This window comes from Gracilinanus agilis, chromosome 3 (genome assembly GCF_016433145.1).
Source record: "Gracilinanus agilis isolate LMUSP501 chromosome 3, AgileGrace, whole genome shotgun sequence".
Taxonomy (NCBI): domain Eukaryota; kingdom Metazoa; phylum Chordata; class Mammalia; order Didelphimorphia; family Didelphidae; genus Gracilinanus; species Gracilinanus agilis.
This window is the reverse complement of record NC_058132.1, coordinates 605912729-605927748: the sequence shown is the minus strand read 5'-3', so window position 1 is coordinate 605927748 and position 15020 is coordinate 605912729. Positions and strand designations below refer to the sequence as shown.

The window sequence follows — 15020 nt, the reverse complement described above, 5'->3', positions numbered from 1 at the left end:
TTGAAGTAAAAAAAAATAACTTCTAACATTTACATGAAAAAAGAGAATGTCAATAAACATCATCTAAAACAAAACTGCTCTGCTTAAATTTTTATTGTTTGTGATTTTGCCATTACTCTTATATAGATGTATCTCATGAGACATATTCTTTATTTCAAAGTTATTATTCTGTAGTGAAAATCCATTATATACATATATATATATATATATATATATATATATATATACACACACACACACATATACTGACCTCAATTCTGGATGCTATTAGTGCAGGCTTGGGTAGAACTGATGTCACAGTGGTTCCTTTCCCCTTCTTTATCAGTGACAAAAATGAATCAAATAGGTACTGTGGGAAAAAAATAAGCAAATAGTTAAGATTTCAAAATTGCCCCAATTATATTATTTTTTTCACTATTACCACACAAAAAAACACATCTCACTGCTCCTACAACACCACTATCACAGTAAAAATAAGTTTCTCACAATCTAGGAACATTCAAAATGATACCCTCCAAGTATAGATAGTTCTTAATTTTCATTTTTTCTACTTCTTAAAACTCAAACTTTTGACACATAAAAATTAAAGTTCTTTTTCTTGCCCACTCTGAAGTTACTTCTGATTACAAAGTATATGTGTGCATCTCTGTATATTTTTATTTCTAACAACTCAAAGTACTAGAGATGGTTTTTTTTCCTTAAACTTTACCAGAAACTTTACTTCTGGGCTATAACTAGATAGAAGTTTCAACCCAACAGATTAATTTTTCAGGCATTTAACGAGCCAAAATATAGAAGTATTGGGAATGTTATTGTGTATCCTAAATGCAATATTCCCAATTATTAATGTAAGGTAAATCTACTGGAAGGACATTTGCAAATTTAAGGTTTCATAGAATAACCCATGTTTGATTAGGTATGGAAGAACAATAGATAAAATTTAACTGACTTGTTTACATTAAGGAAAACAATATAATTTAATTAATTCAACAAACACCTGCTATGTTCAAGGCAGCAGGGTTACAAAGACAAAAGCAAGAGTTCTCTCTTTAAGGAGTTAAAATTCTAGATGCTGCCTACTAATGATAACATGCATTTTCAGTTAACACTGAGGGAACAAACTAATGCTAATGCCACAAAAGAGAATGCAAAGAAATTGGTTCATGAAGAGGACAGAGGAGAGTAAAGAGGGTATTTTTTAGACTGTTCTTCATTTCACAAAATCTCCCTTCCAAATACAATGCTCCAGTTAACCTTGACGAAGAACGGTCAGTGTAACAAAAAAGCAAACTATCATACAGGGAGAGTTCAATTTTCCAGATATCTCTTAATAATGCATAAAGAACTTCTTCTAAGCAAAAGGTTTTGCTTGCGCACTTAACTAACAACGTACAAAAGTAATAACATTTAAATTAAAAACAAATCTCCTCTAAGCATTCCTTATGGTTCTTCTCTTAAAATGACTGAATAATATTTATGTGCACACATGCCCTCTCTCCTTCCCAACACCCTCGATACCCTAACTTCTCCTGCTGCTGCTTATTCATCCTTAGTGGCTACACAACCAGTTGCCATAGGGATTTTTGTGAAGTCACAGATGGGGGATTAAAATTTCATTTCAGTTATGAGAACAAGAGAGAGCAAGAGGGAATTCATTTGCATAGCTCAACAATTGTAAACTTGAGAACTGAAATGTATTAGAATGATAATGGATTTATACAAAAATAGCATCTGGTTTCCTAAGGACTTTCCCAATTTTTTTTCAAAAGAGAAAACTTCCTCTATGACATTCACAAGCAGACTTTAATACTTAAATTTGTTACCCAAATATCCATACAAAGGCCTTGACGGCTTTTTTATTTCTTTTTGTTTCATATAAACATTCAGTAATAAAAAATGTATTTTAGTTAACAGAAATCATCCTTCTGACATACCTCTGTGTCTGTTGGCCCTGGACTAACTTCAGGGTGGAACTGGACACCGAAGATTGGTTTGCTTTCATGCATAATTCCCTGAAAGAACAAGAAAAAAGGAGGAAAAGAAGTTTCAATAATGGCTTTTATTGATTAAAGAGTTCAAATAGAAAAACAGAGAGGAGCACCATTCAAGAGACCTTTTGAAACTAATAGGTAGTACTATGTAACATCTGGAAATGTTCAGAACTAGAATGTGGAAAATATTGATCTTGATAGATGACAGAGATAGAATCATGGGCAGCCCATCTTAGAGGCATTCTGATTTGGTCTAGAGTCCATTGATTATCTCTCAGAATATATTTGATCTTTAGTTTTATCTACCCAGGTTTAAGTGGATTCTTGAAGCTTCTCTGAGATGACCCTATATAAGAACAAAAACTGAAGGCCCACTTGAGTCCAAAGAGGATCTCAGATCTGTGACTAGGTCATTCTGGACCTTCAACCCTTGGTGATGGGTCCAAACTAGACTGGCCTTCTATTATACACTGAATACCAGTATTTTTAATCATATTTGAATATAGTGTCACCTTAAGCACAGAGATGCCAAAGCCATCAACTGATTAGATGATTAAAAGTAAAATAGAGAAAATATCTTTTAAAGAACAGCTGGCTTTGACAAATGACTGATAAAATTGTTCCTAAAAAAAAGAATAGTTTTGCGCAAGCAAAGGATGTGTAAATGGAATGGAAGGATAACATGAGACCCCACTTATCCCCAGTTTCTCATAGCTTCCAGAAAAGGTTTAGAGAAAGTGCTTACTTCATTTGTTTGATCATTAACATTCACAAACAGTGGTTTCCAGCCAGCAGGAAGAGTGTTGTTGTCCAGTGCATAGCCATGGTTCTGAGCAGTAATGAAGGCCTGCCTATTTGTGATATTCAGCACTGGCTGGTTTTGCCCTCTGAAAAGCAAAGGAGAGAAATAAATGGGATAAAAATGAAGAAATCATTGAAATGATTTAGTCAATAAGGTAGTGACCAGAAAGTAACTGAGAAACTTCTGGTTTCAATTGCTCAGTAAAATTTGCACTCAAGAGGAGTCACAAATTGTTAATCCCATTCAAGCATTATACCAAGAAAAATCAATACTGGACACCTGGTGTTGTGCTTAACTTCTTTAGTTGAGTAGAAAGGGGAGAATTGCACTCTAGATGATGTCATTCAAAGCTGTTCTCTGGCTTTACAGAAATTGGCAGAGATGTTAAACTATTTACTCAAGCAGTCAAAAAATTCACAATGCAAGTTTTTTCAATTTTTAAGAGGAAATAATAAAACTACTAAATACATGGAATAGTTTTAAATGAAGAAAAGAAGGAAGGAAGGAGGGAAGGAAGGAAGGAAGGAAGGAAGGAAGGAAGGAAGGAAGGAAGGAAGGAAGGAAGGAAGGAAGGAAGGAAGGAAGGAAGGAAAAAAAGAAAATAATTTAGGATCATAGAATTTAAGCTGGACAGGATCTCAGACCAATACTGCCATTTTATATATGAGGGAGCTTGAAGCCTGGGGAAGATCTATACCTTTCCTGAGATCATATAAGAAATGTTAGGGGCCAGCTTTGAATTGAAGTCTTCTGATTACAAATCCCATGCTCTGTTCACTATACCATGCTATTATTGATTAAATTAATACGGTTTGGAGGATAAAGAGATAAACATGAATATAAATTACCAACTCAAGTCTCACATGTCATTTTTGTTATTAAATTATTGTCAATATCCTGAATTCGAAGCAAATTTTCCCAAGAATATTATAACTAGCTTTTAAAGTAATGACAATAATGATATTATTGCCATTTCTATTATTGCTATTATACCATAAGTACTAATAAATTAGTTATTATTATATGTTATGCATATATTATCTCATTTGAGTTAGGTACTAGGGTTATTATTATCCTCACTTTACATGTGAGGGAACTGTGACTAATTAAGGTAAAAGGCTTAAAAGATCTAATTTGATTCCCAGTACTGTCATTTCCCCCATTAATATGTAAGTACAGGAGTCATATTTGTGTTTTTAGATTTTTTTTGTATCCTCCTCACATATACCTGGCATGTAGGGATAGGGACTATAACTATAAATTTCACTTGAAAAGAAAATTTCTAGGTGGGGAACCTCCCTCTGCTACTACAAGGTACCACCTTCTCTTCAATTTAGAATCTTAGGGAGTTGTTTAAATCACTAAATTATATGATTTGCCCAGAAAGGCAAAACTTGACCACAGGTCTTGCTAGCTTCAAAGACAGATTTCCAATTCATTACACCATACTGCCTTTGTTGATTGATGGACAGATTGGTAGAATGATTGTGTGACTTTGCAGAAATCACTTTCCCTCTCTGGATCTTAGGTTCCCCCTCTGTAAAGCCCAGGGCTAGGAAAAACAGCAACCCCTCCAGCTTTTGTATTTTGTCATTCCAAGGAGGTCAGATCCAGCCATTTAGAGATGAAAGCGCTTTTGTAAATCTATATCATGGTGCACATATATCATTGCCTACCTTTATTTTGGAAAACAGTTACTGGCTACTATGCAGCTATCTTTAACCATTTCTCCATTAAGAATTTGTTTCATTTCAGAAGAAGTAATTACAAATGGTGGCAAAGGTAGCTTTGAGGAAAGGCTGACTTTCAGTTGTGCAAAATACATGGCCTCCAATTTTCAATAAGAGGTTGTGAATATGGGTCTTTTAGTATAGCAGCATCAAATCCAGGATTTGATGGTAGCTCAGCTGTTTGTTCATTGCATTAAAATTCCCAGTTATCTCCCACCCATTCTCCCCTCCCTGACTAGATTAGGCATCATTTAACCAAAGGATAAGTGTATATGTAAAACTATATCTTGCTTCTTCCTATTTATCAATTCTTTCTCTGGGTGTAAATATACACAAGTCTTCAAATAATATTTCTGTTACTGTTTATAATCTCTTTTGCTCATTTCATTCTTCATAATTTCATGGAGTACTTGGATGAGAAACCAGTATGCATCTAACAGGATGAACCCTGGAACATTATAATCATCTAGGGGTGATGCCCAAAATGTTGTTTCACAAAATCTTTGAGGGTCTCCTACTTGGCCATTCATAGGATTTTGGTGGCTAATAGGACTAAATCAAAATTTGAAAAAAGTTATCCCTAATCCCTTCTTTGTTTTTGAGCCAGCTCTTCCCTGCCTTTGGGCAGCTAGGTGTTCCAGTAGCTGGAGTCAAGAAGATTCGAGTGCAAATCTGGCCTCAGACACATATTGCTATGTGACCCTGGGCAAGTGGCTTAATCCTATTTGCCTCAGTTTCCTCATCTGTAAAATGAACTGGAGAAGGAAATGGCAAACCACTACACTATCTTTGCCAGGAAAATCATAAATGGAGTAAACAAAAGTCAGACCCAACTTAAATGACTCAACAACAACAAAAAATGTCCTACCTGTTGGCCATGGGCATTTTGTAGGTCTTGGCTCCAGCGGCTAATCCTGTTATTAAATTTCCTGTACTGATTCCAAAGACAGGCTCTTTACGATCACTCTCTAAGATCTATAAAGGAAAGGATGGCATTAGTTCCATATATTGATAACTCTGAAAGGGCACTAATAGTGCCACTTTTCTTCTCTATCACTATAGGATGTTCTCAATTATGTAGAATGACATTTCAGTTAATTGGGCAGAACCTCTGGTTAACTGAAGGACAGCAAACGCCCTTGATAAATGACAATTTTCAAAGATTCAGAAGGCAGTAAAATACACTGAACACTAAAACTAAACCAACCATAGCTTAATCCTTCTTGGATGATGCTTTAAGATCTTATCTTACACTACTGTGAGGAATGGAAAATGCCATCTCCACAGGCATTTTCCCAAGAATCATTCTCCAAAAGACACAAAATGAAGAATGAATGTGACCTGAATTGACAAACCAAATGCCTGTTTTAAGCATTAGATTTTCTGTCCTGTTTCTGAGAGTATCTCATAGTTTTCTAAAGGATAAGGTCATCCTCATGAATGTGAATTATAATGTTATGTTATAACACTGCAGATGTAGATGGGGGGAAAAGTCGATTGGGCATCATCTGTCCTGATCCTAGGAAATGGCCTGAAAAGTTGTTTTTTGGCCTGAGGAACAGGTTCCATTATCTCTGACACTCTCCTACTTGGTTCCCCAGTAGAATAATTTATCTTTGTTGCCTCTGAGAGACACAAAGAATGTTTACACTGAAACAAATAACGAGAGAAAAAATTTTAAGAAAACTGAGTTAAAGGAAATTCTTCATAGCACTCTTAACATGTATGAACCTCTGTAGACCAAGACTCCATGCATACTGTACCTTCTTGACATTCTGAATTAGAGGCTGTGCAAGAGCTGGGTTCCCGGGTCCTCCAGCAATTAAAAGTCCATCATATTCCATCTTGGTGAAATCATGATTCCAAGGAACCAAATGTACTTCAGCTCCTCTCTAGAAAAAGAAACATAAGATAAATAATGAAGAGTTTAAATTATATTTTTATTTAAAAGAGAGAGAGAGCTGTGTGAACCTGGACAAATTCTCTAAAGCTCAGTTTCTTCATCTAGAAAATGGAGATAAAAAAATGACACCTACCTCACAAGGTTGTTATGAGAGTCAAATGGGATAAATGTAATATATTTTGCAAACCTTTAAACATAATTATAATATGTTATTATTATTATTAATCACTCACTTGAAAAAAGTTCAATTCCATGTTTCAAGTAACAAAGAGCTTTGTTTTGCAAAATAAATAATTTTTTCAGAAGCTCTGCCATATTCTTTGTATTCAAATGGTACCATTTTGTAATAGAGAACTAATATGCTCCATTCAAGTTGGATCTTGCAAAGCAAATTATACATCTTTTTACAGATTTAAGGGGAGGCACATATATGAATATATATATATAAAGACTCCATAATTAGGATTATAATAAACAGAGGAAACATATTATCTAGAACCAAAGAAAACTGACAAAAAGGTGAGAACTCTATTTTCTGTATAGTTCATGCTGGCCTGCCTCTGACCTTCCTTAAAATTACCCTGTGGGCACCCTTTCTTCATTACTTGTTAATCAGCTTTCTTCCCCAGTGTCTGACCACATTTTTTATGAAATGATGATTAATTTTATCAGACTGACTTTTGGATATGAGAATACAAACTTTTATATAAAAATAGATACAAATTATATATTCAATGTTAAGCATATCCCAAAGTTAATAATGGGCTGCCAATAATTTGAGATGCTTTGGAATCAGTCCTGGGACAATGCTAACCTCAGGAAAAAAGAAGGGAAGGGGAAATTCTCCTATTCAGAAACTAAATTATTTCCTCAGGGGAAAATAATAACCACAGAATACCTCAAAAGAAAAAAATATCACCCTCTAAAGAATTTGCAGTGATTGCTTGAATTTTGAAAGTCAGAGATTAATATGAAAAACTTTTATTAGCCTACACTATCTCAAGATACAATAACAGTAGAAACAAATGGTGGAGGCATGCAAAGGCAAAGTATATCTAATGCCATCGAGGGCTTTGTACACTGCCTTGGTGCTCACCAACCATATTCCAAAGCATCATGAAATTGGACAGAAAGTATTCTTTTCTTGGGAAAGAAGAACAGCTATTCAGCTGCTTTTTTTCTGCTGATAGTCTATAGAGTTCTTGGATATCTAATAAGTAGGATTAAAGGATCACACTTAGTCCAATCCTCTCATTTTATAGGTGACAAAACTTAATTCCATGAAGGAGAAGGGACTTGCCCAAGTTCATTCAGGCAGTGAATGAAGGAGTAAGAATTCAAATTCTCCCAATCTTTTGACTTAATTCAGTACTCTTGGTACTCCATTCCCAGTGTAATTAAAATGAAAAGTTTGTCATTTAGTGAACCAAAGGTACAAGGGAAATCCACCCCACCCCCAGAAGCATTAAACAATGACCAAGCCAACAATTCTGTGGTTGTCTTCAACCAGTCATCAAAACACACACACATACATACAAAAAAAATTAAAGTTTGAGGAATAATCATCCTAAAAGGGAAAAAAAGGAGAACGGGAATGACTTACCTTCACTAGTAAACGGATTACATTCTGCTTTATTCCACAGTCTACAGCAACTATTCTAACAGGATTTCCTTTGCCATACACCTTGACATCCTGTATTTTGAAATCAAGAGAGTTAGAGGGAAGCTACTATTGTGAGTGACACACCAATATCATAAACACATTTGGGAATGGTTTGCACTTAGACTGTTGGCAGATTGATTGCTAACTACTAGGGAGTGACTGGCAGTTAACAATCAATTTGCAAGAATGGCTCAGCAAGTGCCACAGCCTGAATCTTTTTTTATGAAATTTTTTAAAATGTACTTTGCTGTTTTATATATACTGTTGATTACAGTAATAACAATGATCCCTAAGAAATTGGTTGTTTCCATAGCTAACGACCATCTTTCCCATGTTTTGCCTCATTAACAGCTAGCGGCAATGGGATTTTCAAGTATTATTGCCTGATTCGGCACTAGACAGATGTGGCAATAGATACATCATGCCTTAAACACCATTTGATCCTCAACTTGTAATAAATATGGGATGTGGTAAAGCTCAGTGTCTGTGTAATAAGTCTATGCAAAGATTCTGAAATATAAAAAAGCAGCATGAGGCAGTCAGAAATAACTAGCCTGGTGTCGATCAGTAGTCCTTCTAGCTCGTTTTGAAAAACTATGTTTAGAGGTCAAATTTTCATAATGGAATCTCAAAGCACATCATAATCACTAACTCAACTTTAACTACTGCTTAGAGGTTAAGGAAAGATGACCTTTCCACATAAAACATTTTCCCTCAAAGTCACAAAATGGAAGAAGTAGAAAGCAGCTAAGTTTAATCTTTATCTTTGACATTAGACTTCTTATAAAATTCCTAAGAGTTTGGGGAAACTTTCTAAAGGATAACAATCTTTATTTGGGTGACAGGATGAAAAACTGAAATCTACTTGGCTAAAAAAGACTTTCTACCTTTAAAGAACATTTTTAAGGTAAGATATTTATATGAAATCATAGAGATTAGATGTGGGAACTGGACGGGACACCTAATTATACTTTAATAGATCCGTAATTTCATTATCTGTATACTCCCTCAAATGATACAGTTTAAAATCTATCCGTGTCAGCTCATCTGTGTAACTCTTCTCTGTATCTTCCCATTAAAGACTTCAATGTGGCAGGGAGGGATGTACCCAACATGGTGGAACCTTCATCTCCACATCTTGATATTGCATTCACACCAAAGGCAGGCTGTTCACCTACTTATCACTTAAGTGGCTCCCCCAGGTCCTTGTCTTGACAGAATTTTTTTGATGATATCATTTATACTACATTGGCACAATTTTTCATTGGTTATATATTGCAGCACCTTTGTGCCCACTTGTTCTCTTTTGAGTAAACTATAACTTTAATTCTTCAAATACTGATGTGTTCTGTAACTCATGGTCACATGGTACCACTAAAAAAAGTGAGATGCAGGGGTGAAGAAAGCCCCTGGATTTAGAGCTGGAGGATATAGGTTTCAGTCCAAGCTCTATTACTTACCACTTATGTGACCAAGGTCATCAACTATCCTTTCTGGTCATCAGTTCCTTAGCTATAAAATGAGAGGTTTGATGCCTTTATGATCCTTTCTAGCTCTAAATCTAATATCCTAAGAATTATTAGTTAAGAATATGACACTTCATTTGAGCAAAAATTGAGATGTTTATCTTAAGTAGTCTTTGATTCCCACCACTAAGCTTTTCTCCCAGTGCTCCACTATGGAACAGGGGTCCCCTTAGGGTCTCAAAGGTTATGCCAAGGAGGCAAAAGCTGGCAAAAACTTGAAAACAAATATAGATGACAACAGACTATGTCTCTTCTCTGAAGAATGTTTATTTCTCTATTCAGTCAAAGAATCTTCTCATGGATCAAAGAATCTAGAGCTGGAAAGGATATTCAGAGTCATCTTGTTCAACCCCCTAATTTTGCAGATGAGGAACCCAAAGCCCCAGGAGGCTGTGACTTGCCCAGGTCTCAAAGGAAGTGACAGGTGTGGGAATGGAATTGAGCACCCTCCCCACTTCAGCATGTTTCCTCTTCTCACTTGCTTGGGCATGGGGTCATGACTTTTTTTGGCCACAGTAACTCCCAAAGTGTACATGTTCTAAGGAAGTTATGAATGTGTCAGAGGAGGAAATCTTTAAATCAAACAAGTTGTAAATCTTTGACATCTCTAAGTATTTTTTCTTCCAAGTTTTCTGAAATAAAGCCTAAGAGAAAAGTGACATCAGACCTTCCTTCTCAGAGGAAGATAAACTCCAGCTTGACTGTTTACAGTGGGTCTGAGTAATCTTTCCAATCGGAAAACTCCAGGGGCTAAGAGTGAAATCACACAGGTAACATACCCAACAGGGTAGCCCTGCTATCTAGTGGCAGGCACTTAGATTTGCAGTCTTAAGCCCTAGAACTCTGCAGTCCATCCAAATTCATCAAATCAAATGAGTCATCTTTGTCTCTTCTCTTTTAGCATTTCCCTGCATATAATCAGTTGCCACCTGTGCCCTACTTTACCATCATGGCATCTCCCAAATCTGTCTTCTGTTCTCTACTCATACCACCACCATCCTAGCTCGGGATCTCATCATATTGGGTTTGCACTGGAACAATAGGGTCAGTCATTCAACCAACAAGAATTTATTAAGCACCTATTATATACCAGTCACTATACTGTGAATAAAAACAGTCTTTCCTCTCCAGGATCCCACAGCCTAATAAGGGAGACAATAAGCAAAGAATTGTGTAAAAGCAAGATATATATGGGATAATTTGGAAGTAGTTTCTGGGGGAATCTTACTAAAATTAAGGAAGACTAAGAAAGGCTTCTTGAAGAAGATGGTACTTTAGCTAAGATTTTAAGAGATTCAGCAAAACTAGGAGGCAGAAAGGAGGAGGAAAAGCATTCCAGACATGGTGAACAGCCAGGAAAATGCTCTCAAGTCAATTGATGGAGCATCTTATGCAAGAAATTGCAGAGGACAATATCACTGGATCACAGAGAACATTTGAAGAGAAAAAAGGTGTAAAAAAAGAAAAAATAGGAAGGACTTCAAAAGCAAAGAGAGGGTTTTATATATCTGATCCTAGAGGTAATATGGAGGCACTTGAGTTTATTAAATGGGGGAAGAGGTGATATGGTTAAATATTCCCCTAAGAAAATCGATTTGAGAGTTAAATGGAAGATGGATCAGAGTATAAAGATACTTGAGGTAGGGAGGCCAAATAGCAGGCTATTATAATAGTCCAGGTGTAGACTGGCAAAGTTTTACACCAGGGTGGTATCAGTGATAGAGGAGAGAAAGGAGTTTATATGAGAGATATTAGGAAGGTAAAAATGAGAGGACTAAACCATTGATTGGTTAAGGGGTGGAGGGTGAAAAAGAGTGAGAAGTTGAGGATGACACCAAGATTGTGAGCCAATGGCCTGGGAAGTCGGTGGTACACTTAGCCTTAATAGAAAAGTTAGGAAGAGGGGAAGACATTTGAAGATACAAGACTGGAGGTCAGGAGAGATGTTAAGGCCGGTCAAGTGGATCTTGAGAGTCATTTGAGCTGAAATAACAACTGAAATTATGAGAGTTTATGAGATCACCAAGTGAAATAGTATATATGGAGAATATTTATATCTGGTAAAGCCTGATAAAAATGAAGTGACTAGCACCGTGTCACTGCAGTAGCAAGTGGCCCTTCTCTGCCTTCCATTCTTCATATGGCTGCCATCTTGTAACTAATGCACAGGTCTGATCCTCTAATTTTCTTATTCTAAAACCTTCTCTAGCTTCCAGTTGCAGATAGGATCCTAAACTAGTAGACCCATGTATTTGGAAGAAGAAGTAAACTGGGAGGAAGTCATAGCCAACTGTTTTATTTTACACATGAGGCTAAGACTCTGAGAGGTTCAATGTCTGCCCAAGATCACATAGTGGTAAAGTTAATATTTGAACTAAGATTTTCTCAGACTCCAAGCGCAGCATCCTTTCCATGGTACCATACTAAGATTCTCAAACTCCAAGCGCAGCATCCTTTCCATGGTATCATGCTGCTTCAGACATTTCTGAGCCTGACATTTAATCCCCTCCTATCTAACTCTTCTTCCTTTTATGCATTCGTTCCAGCCATACTGAATTAGTACTGTTTCTCAACCTCATCGTGCCCACTCCTCCCTCCATGTATTCACACTATTTATCTCTCACCCCACAATGAGCAAGTGCTCCCTCCACATTTATCTTTGTTAAAATTACTTTGTGAAGCCTAGCTCAGGGATTACTTCCTCCATAAAAATTTCCCTGATCTCTCAGTCTGAAAGTGATCTACCTCTTCAAAATTCAGATAGCACATGGATTTAATTTCTCCATTACTGATATTCATTCTTCCTCCTATAACCATTATCCATCTACATGTTTTATGCTCCTTCCCTCCATTACACTATCAGCTCTTATTTGGGAGATAGTATTTGCAATTTATTTTTATGCTTTGGCAGGGCCCAAAACAGTACCATACACTTGGCAGATATTTGTTAAACTGGATTGGATAGAGAACCATAGTTTCCTAATGATATTATCTGGCATTCAAAATGGGAGTCGCATCATCCATAAATGATCAAGTAAAGAGGATTCTAACTAAATCTGCAGCCTCGACTTCTCTTCTTGACTCAGAAGAATGCTTCTCTATGTCCTTCCCCACCAATAGAACCAGGAGGCTAGATGGATTGTATCTGTCTTCTCCTTTATGACAGGACAAGCCTCACAGCAGTCAGAGGCAGTGATTATTTGTCCTCCAATATGGGATCCTTCTGTGCTGCCATGAAAATGATTGGGCTATTTTTACTTTGATAATAACCCCCTTGGAAACAATCCCCAGGTGCATCAGAAGATTTCATAGCTGGAATCCTTCGTGATGCGGTTACTCTCTATAGTAATTCTAGTTGGTGCTCGGTGACAAACTAAATCATTTCACACAGGTGAATGCTTACCAGCAAGGGGGAAACCATCCTTTCTAAAGACCCCAGGGAGAAGGTTCTGTCTCAATAAGGTAGGGGGTGTGAGATTCAATGCAATCAGAATGAATTTGCAACAGACAAACCCTCTATCTCATTACACCCTTGTAGCTTCTGAATAGAAAAGCCTGAAACTTTACCCAAAAAAAACCTTTAAAATAAATTTAAATATTAATAAATTCAGATTTCTACAATTTGAGAAAAAGTTTCATGCAAATTTCTGTGTAGCTATTCTTATCAGAATGTTATTGTTCATTATCTGTGATAATATTACTTCAAATGGTAATTAACATCATAGCTCATAAGATCTAGAGATAGAAAGGACCTCAAAGGTCACCATTTTGTCCAACTCCATCACCAATACTCTGCCCAACTTTTACATAAGAAAACTGGGACCCAGTCACAATGATTTTATATTGATGATGAGAGCAGTTGCACCATCTACAATGTTAAGCTAAAAAAATAAACATGATCAGGTCTGAAGATGGGCCAGGAAAAGGAAACAGATCTTCTCTCCCACTCACCCTGACTAATAATGATCAGTTTGGGAGTTGACATTAAAAAGGGGTGGCTTGCATGGGGAGAAAGAAAAGGAAGAAAGAGCAAGAGGAGAGAGGGAGAGAGTTTGTCCAGGGCTGAGTGTGAGTCCTTGGAAGTGAGAAGATAATCAAAGCAAATAAAAAAAATTGGAGTCCCTCTATTAGTTCTGCCAAATTTGCCATGGTTGTGCTATGAATCATAGACTCATTGTAACAGTAGCCTTGCAAGGGCCTTTTGAGGTTTTCCAATTGAAAACTCTCTTGGAAAATCAGGCTCAGAGGTTGGATTAATATTTTTGGAACTCAATGACCCAAGACAGAAATGGTGTCTGATTATGTTTGGCACAGGAATTGTTTGACATTAAAGGGGAAAAAAGGTGGTGTATATTCCATGTAAAAATAAGTACTGGGTATTAAGTTGATCCCTGGCTGTGAGATGGCAGGGTCCCTGAAGACTTACTAACAAGCACCCCAGACATATTTTGGTGAATTTCTTTATTTTCATAGAAAAATCTTCAAAAGTAATTCCCTTGTTAAAAATGACTTGGTGAAATGAAAATCTGATAGGATGTATAAAGATCACAGGAGCATAGATAGGAACATCATAGGCCATCTAGTCTCATACCCTCATTTTACAGATAATATCCAGAGAAGCTAAGACATTTCCTCAAAGCCACACAGTAAGTGATATGGCCAGGATTCAGATCCAGGTCCTCTGTCAACAAATCTAGCGCTTTTTCCACTGCACCTTGTTAATTCTCCAATGATTTTTCTTCCTATTTCTAACACCATCAGACAAAGCCTCTGCTCTTCAAAGATAGGGCCTGTCAGTTGTCCTGAGAGTCATTAGGTGAAACCTAGCTTAATGAAGCTAATTTAATATGACCAAAGTAAACTTTCTAAAATAGCATTGACCCACATAAGTAGCTCACAAAGTTCTTTAAGTGAATCTAATTTTACTAGTCTAAATAGAATACCCTATTCCAGTTAATAAAAGAATACTGAGATATCATGAATTTTTTTCAAATGAGTCTCATTTACTTCAAATATTACTTTATATTTAAAGGATACTATCCAACTCAATTCTAAAAATAATTATTAAGTTCCTGCTTGTTGAGAATACAAAATAAAAAATAAAATTCCTATCCTCAAGAATCTTACATTCTAAGTTAAGTGAACATAGAGTAGTTTACTTGTCAGATCTCTGGGAAAGGAAAGATTTTAAAACCAAACAAGAGTTAGAGAAAATTACAAAATGTAAAATAAATGATTTTGATTATATCAAACTAAAAAGCTTTTGTACAAACAAAAACAATGTAGCCAAAATCAGAAGGGAAACAACAAATTGGGAAAAAATCTTCATAACAAAAAACTCTGACAGGGGTCTAATTACTCAAATATACAAGGAGTTAAACCAATTGTATAAAAAATCAAGCCAT

General features: G+C 36.2%; 1 protein-coding gene across 1 annotated transcript in view; it reads right to left on the bottom strand.

Moving 5' to 3' along the window:
* CPS1 (carbamoyl-phosphate synthase 1) overlaps positions 1-15020 on the bottom strand; it is a 149288-nt gene that overhangs the window by 101663 nt on the left and 32605 nt on the right. The window contains exons 7-12 of the mRNA XM_044670734.1: positions 8030-8119; positions 6287-6415; positions 5392-5498; positions 2737-2878; positions 1935-2012; positions 251-349 (exon numbers count right to left, since the gene is read on the bottom strand). Of these exons, the coding sequence (XP_044526669.1) occupies positions 251-349; positions 1935-2012; positions 2737-2878; positions 5392-5498; positions 6287-6415; positions 8030-8119 (645 nt within the window). The remainder of the gene's footprint in view (positions 1-250; positions 350-1934; positions 2013-2736; positions 2879-5391; positions 5499-6286; positions 6416-8029; positions 8120-15020) is intronic.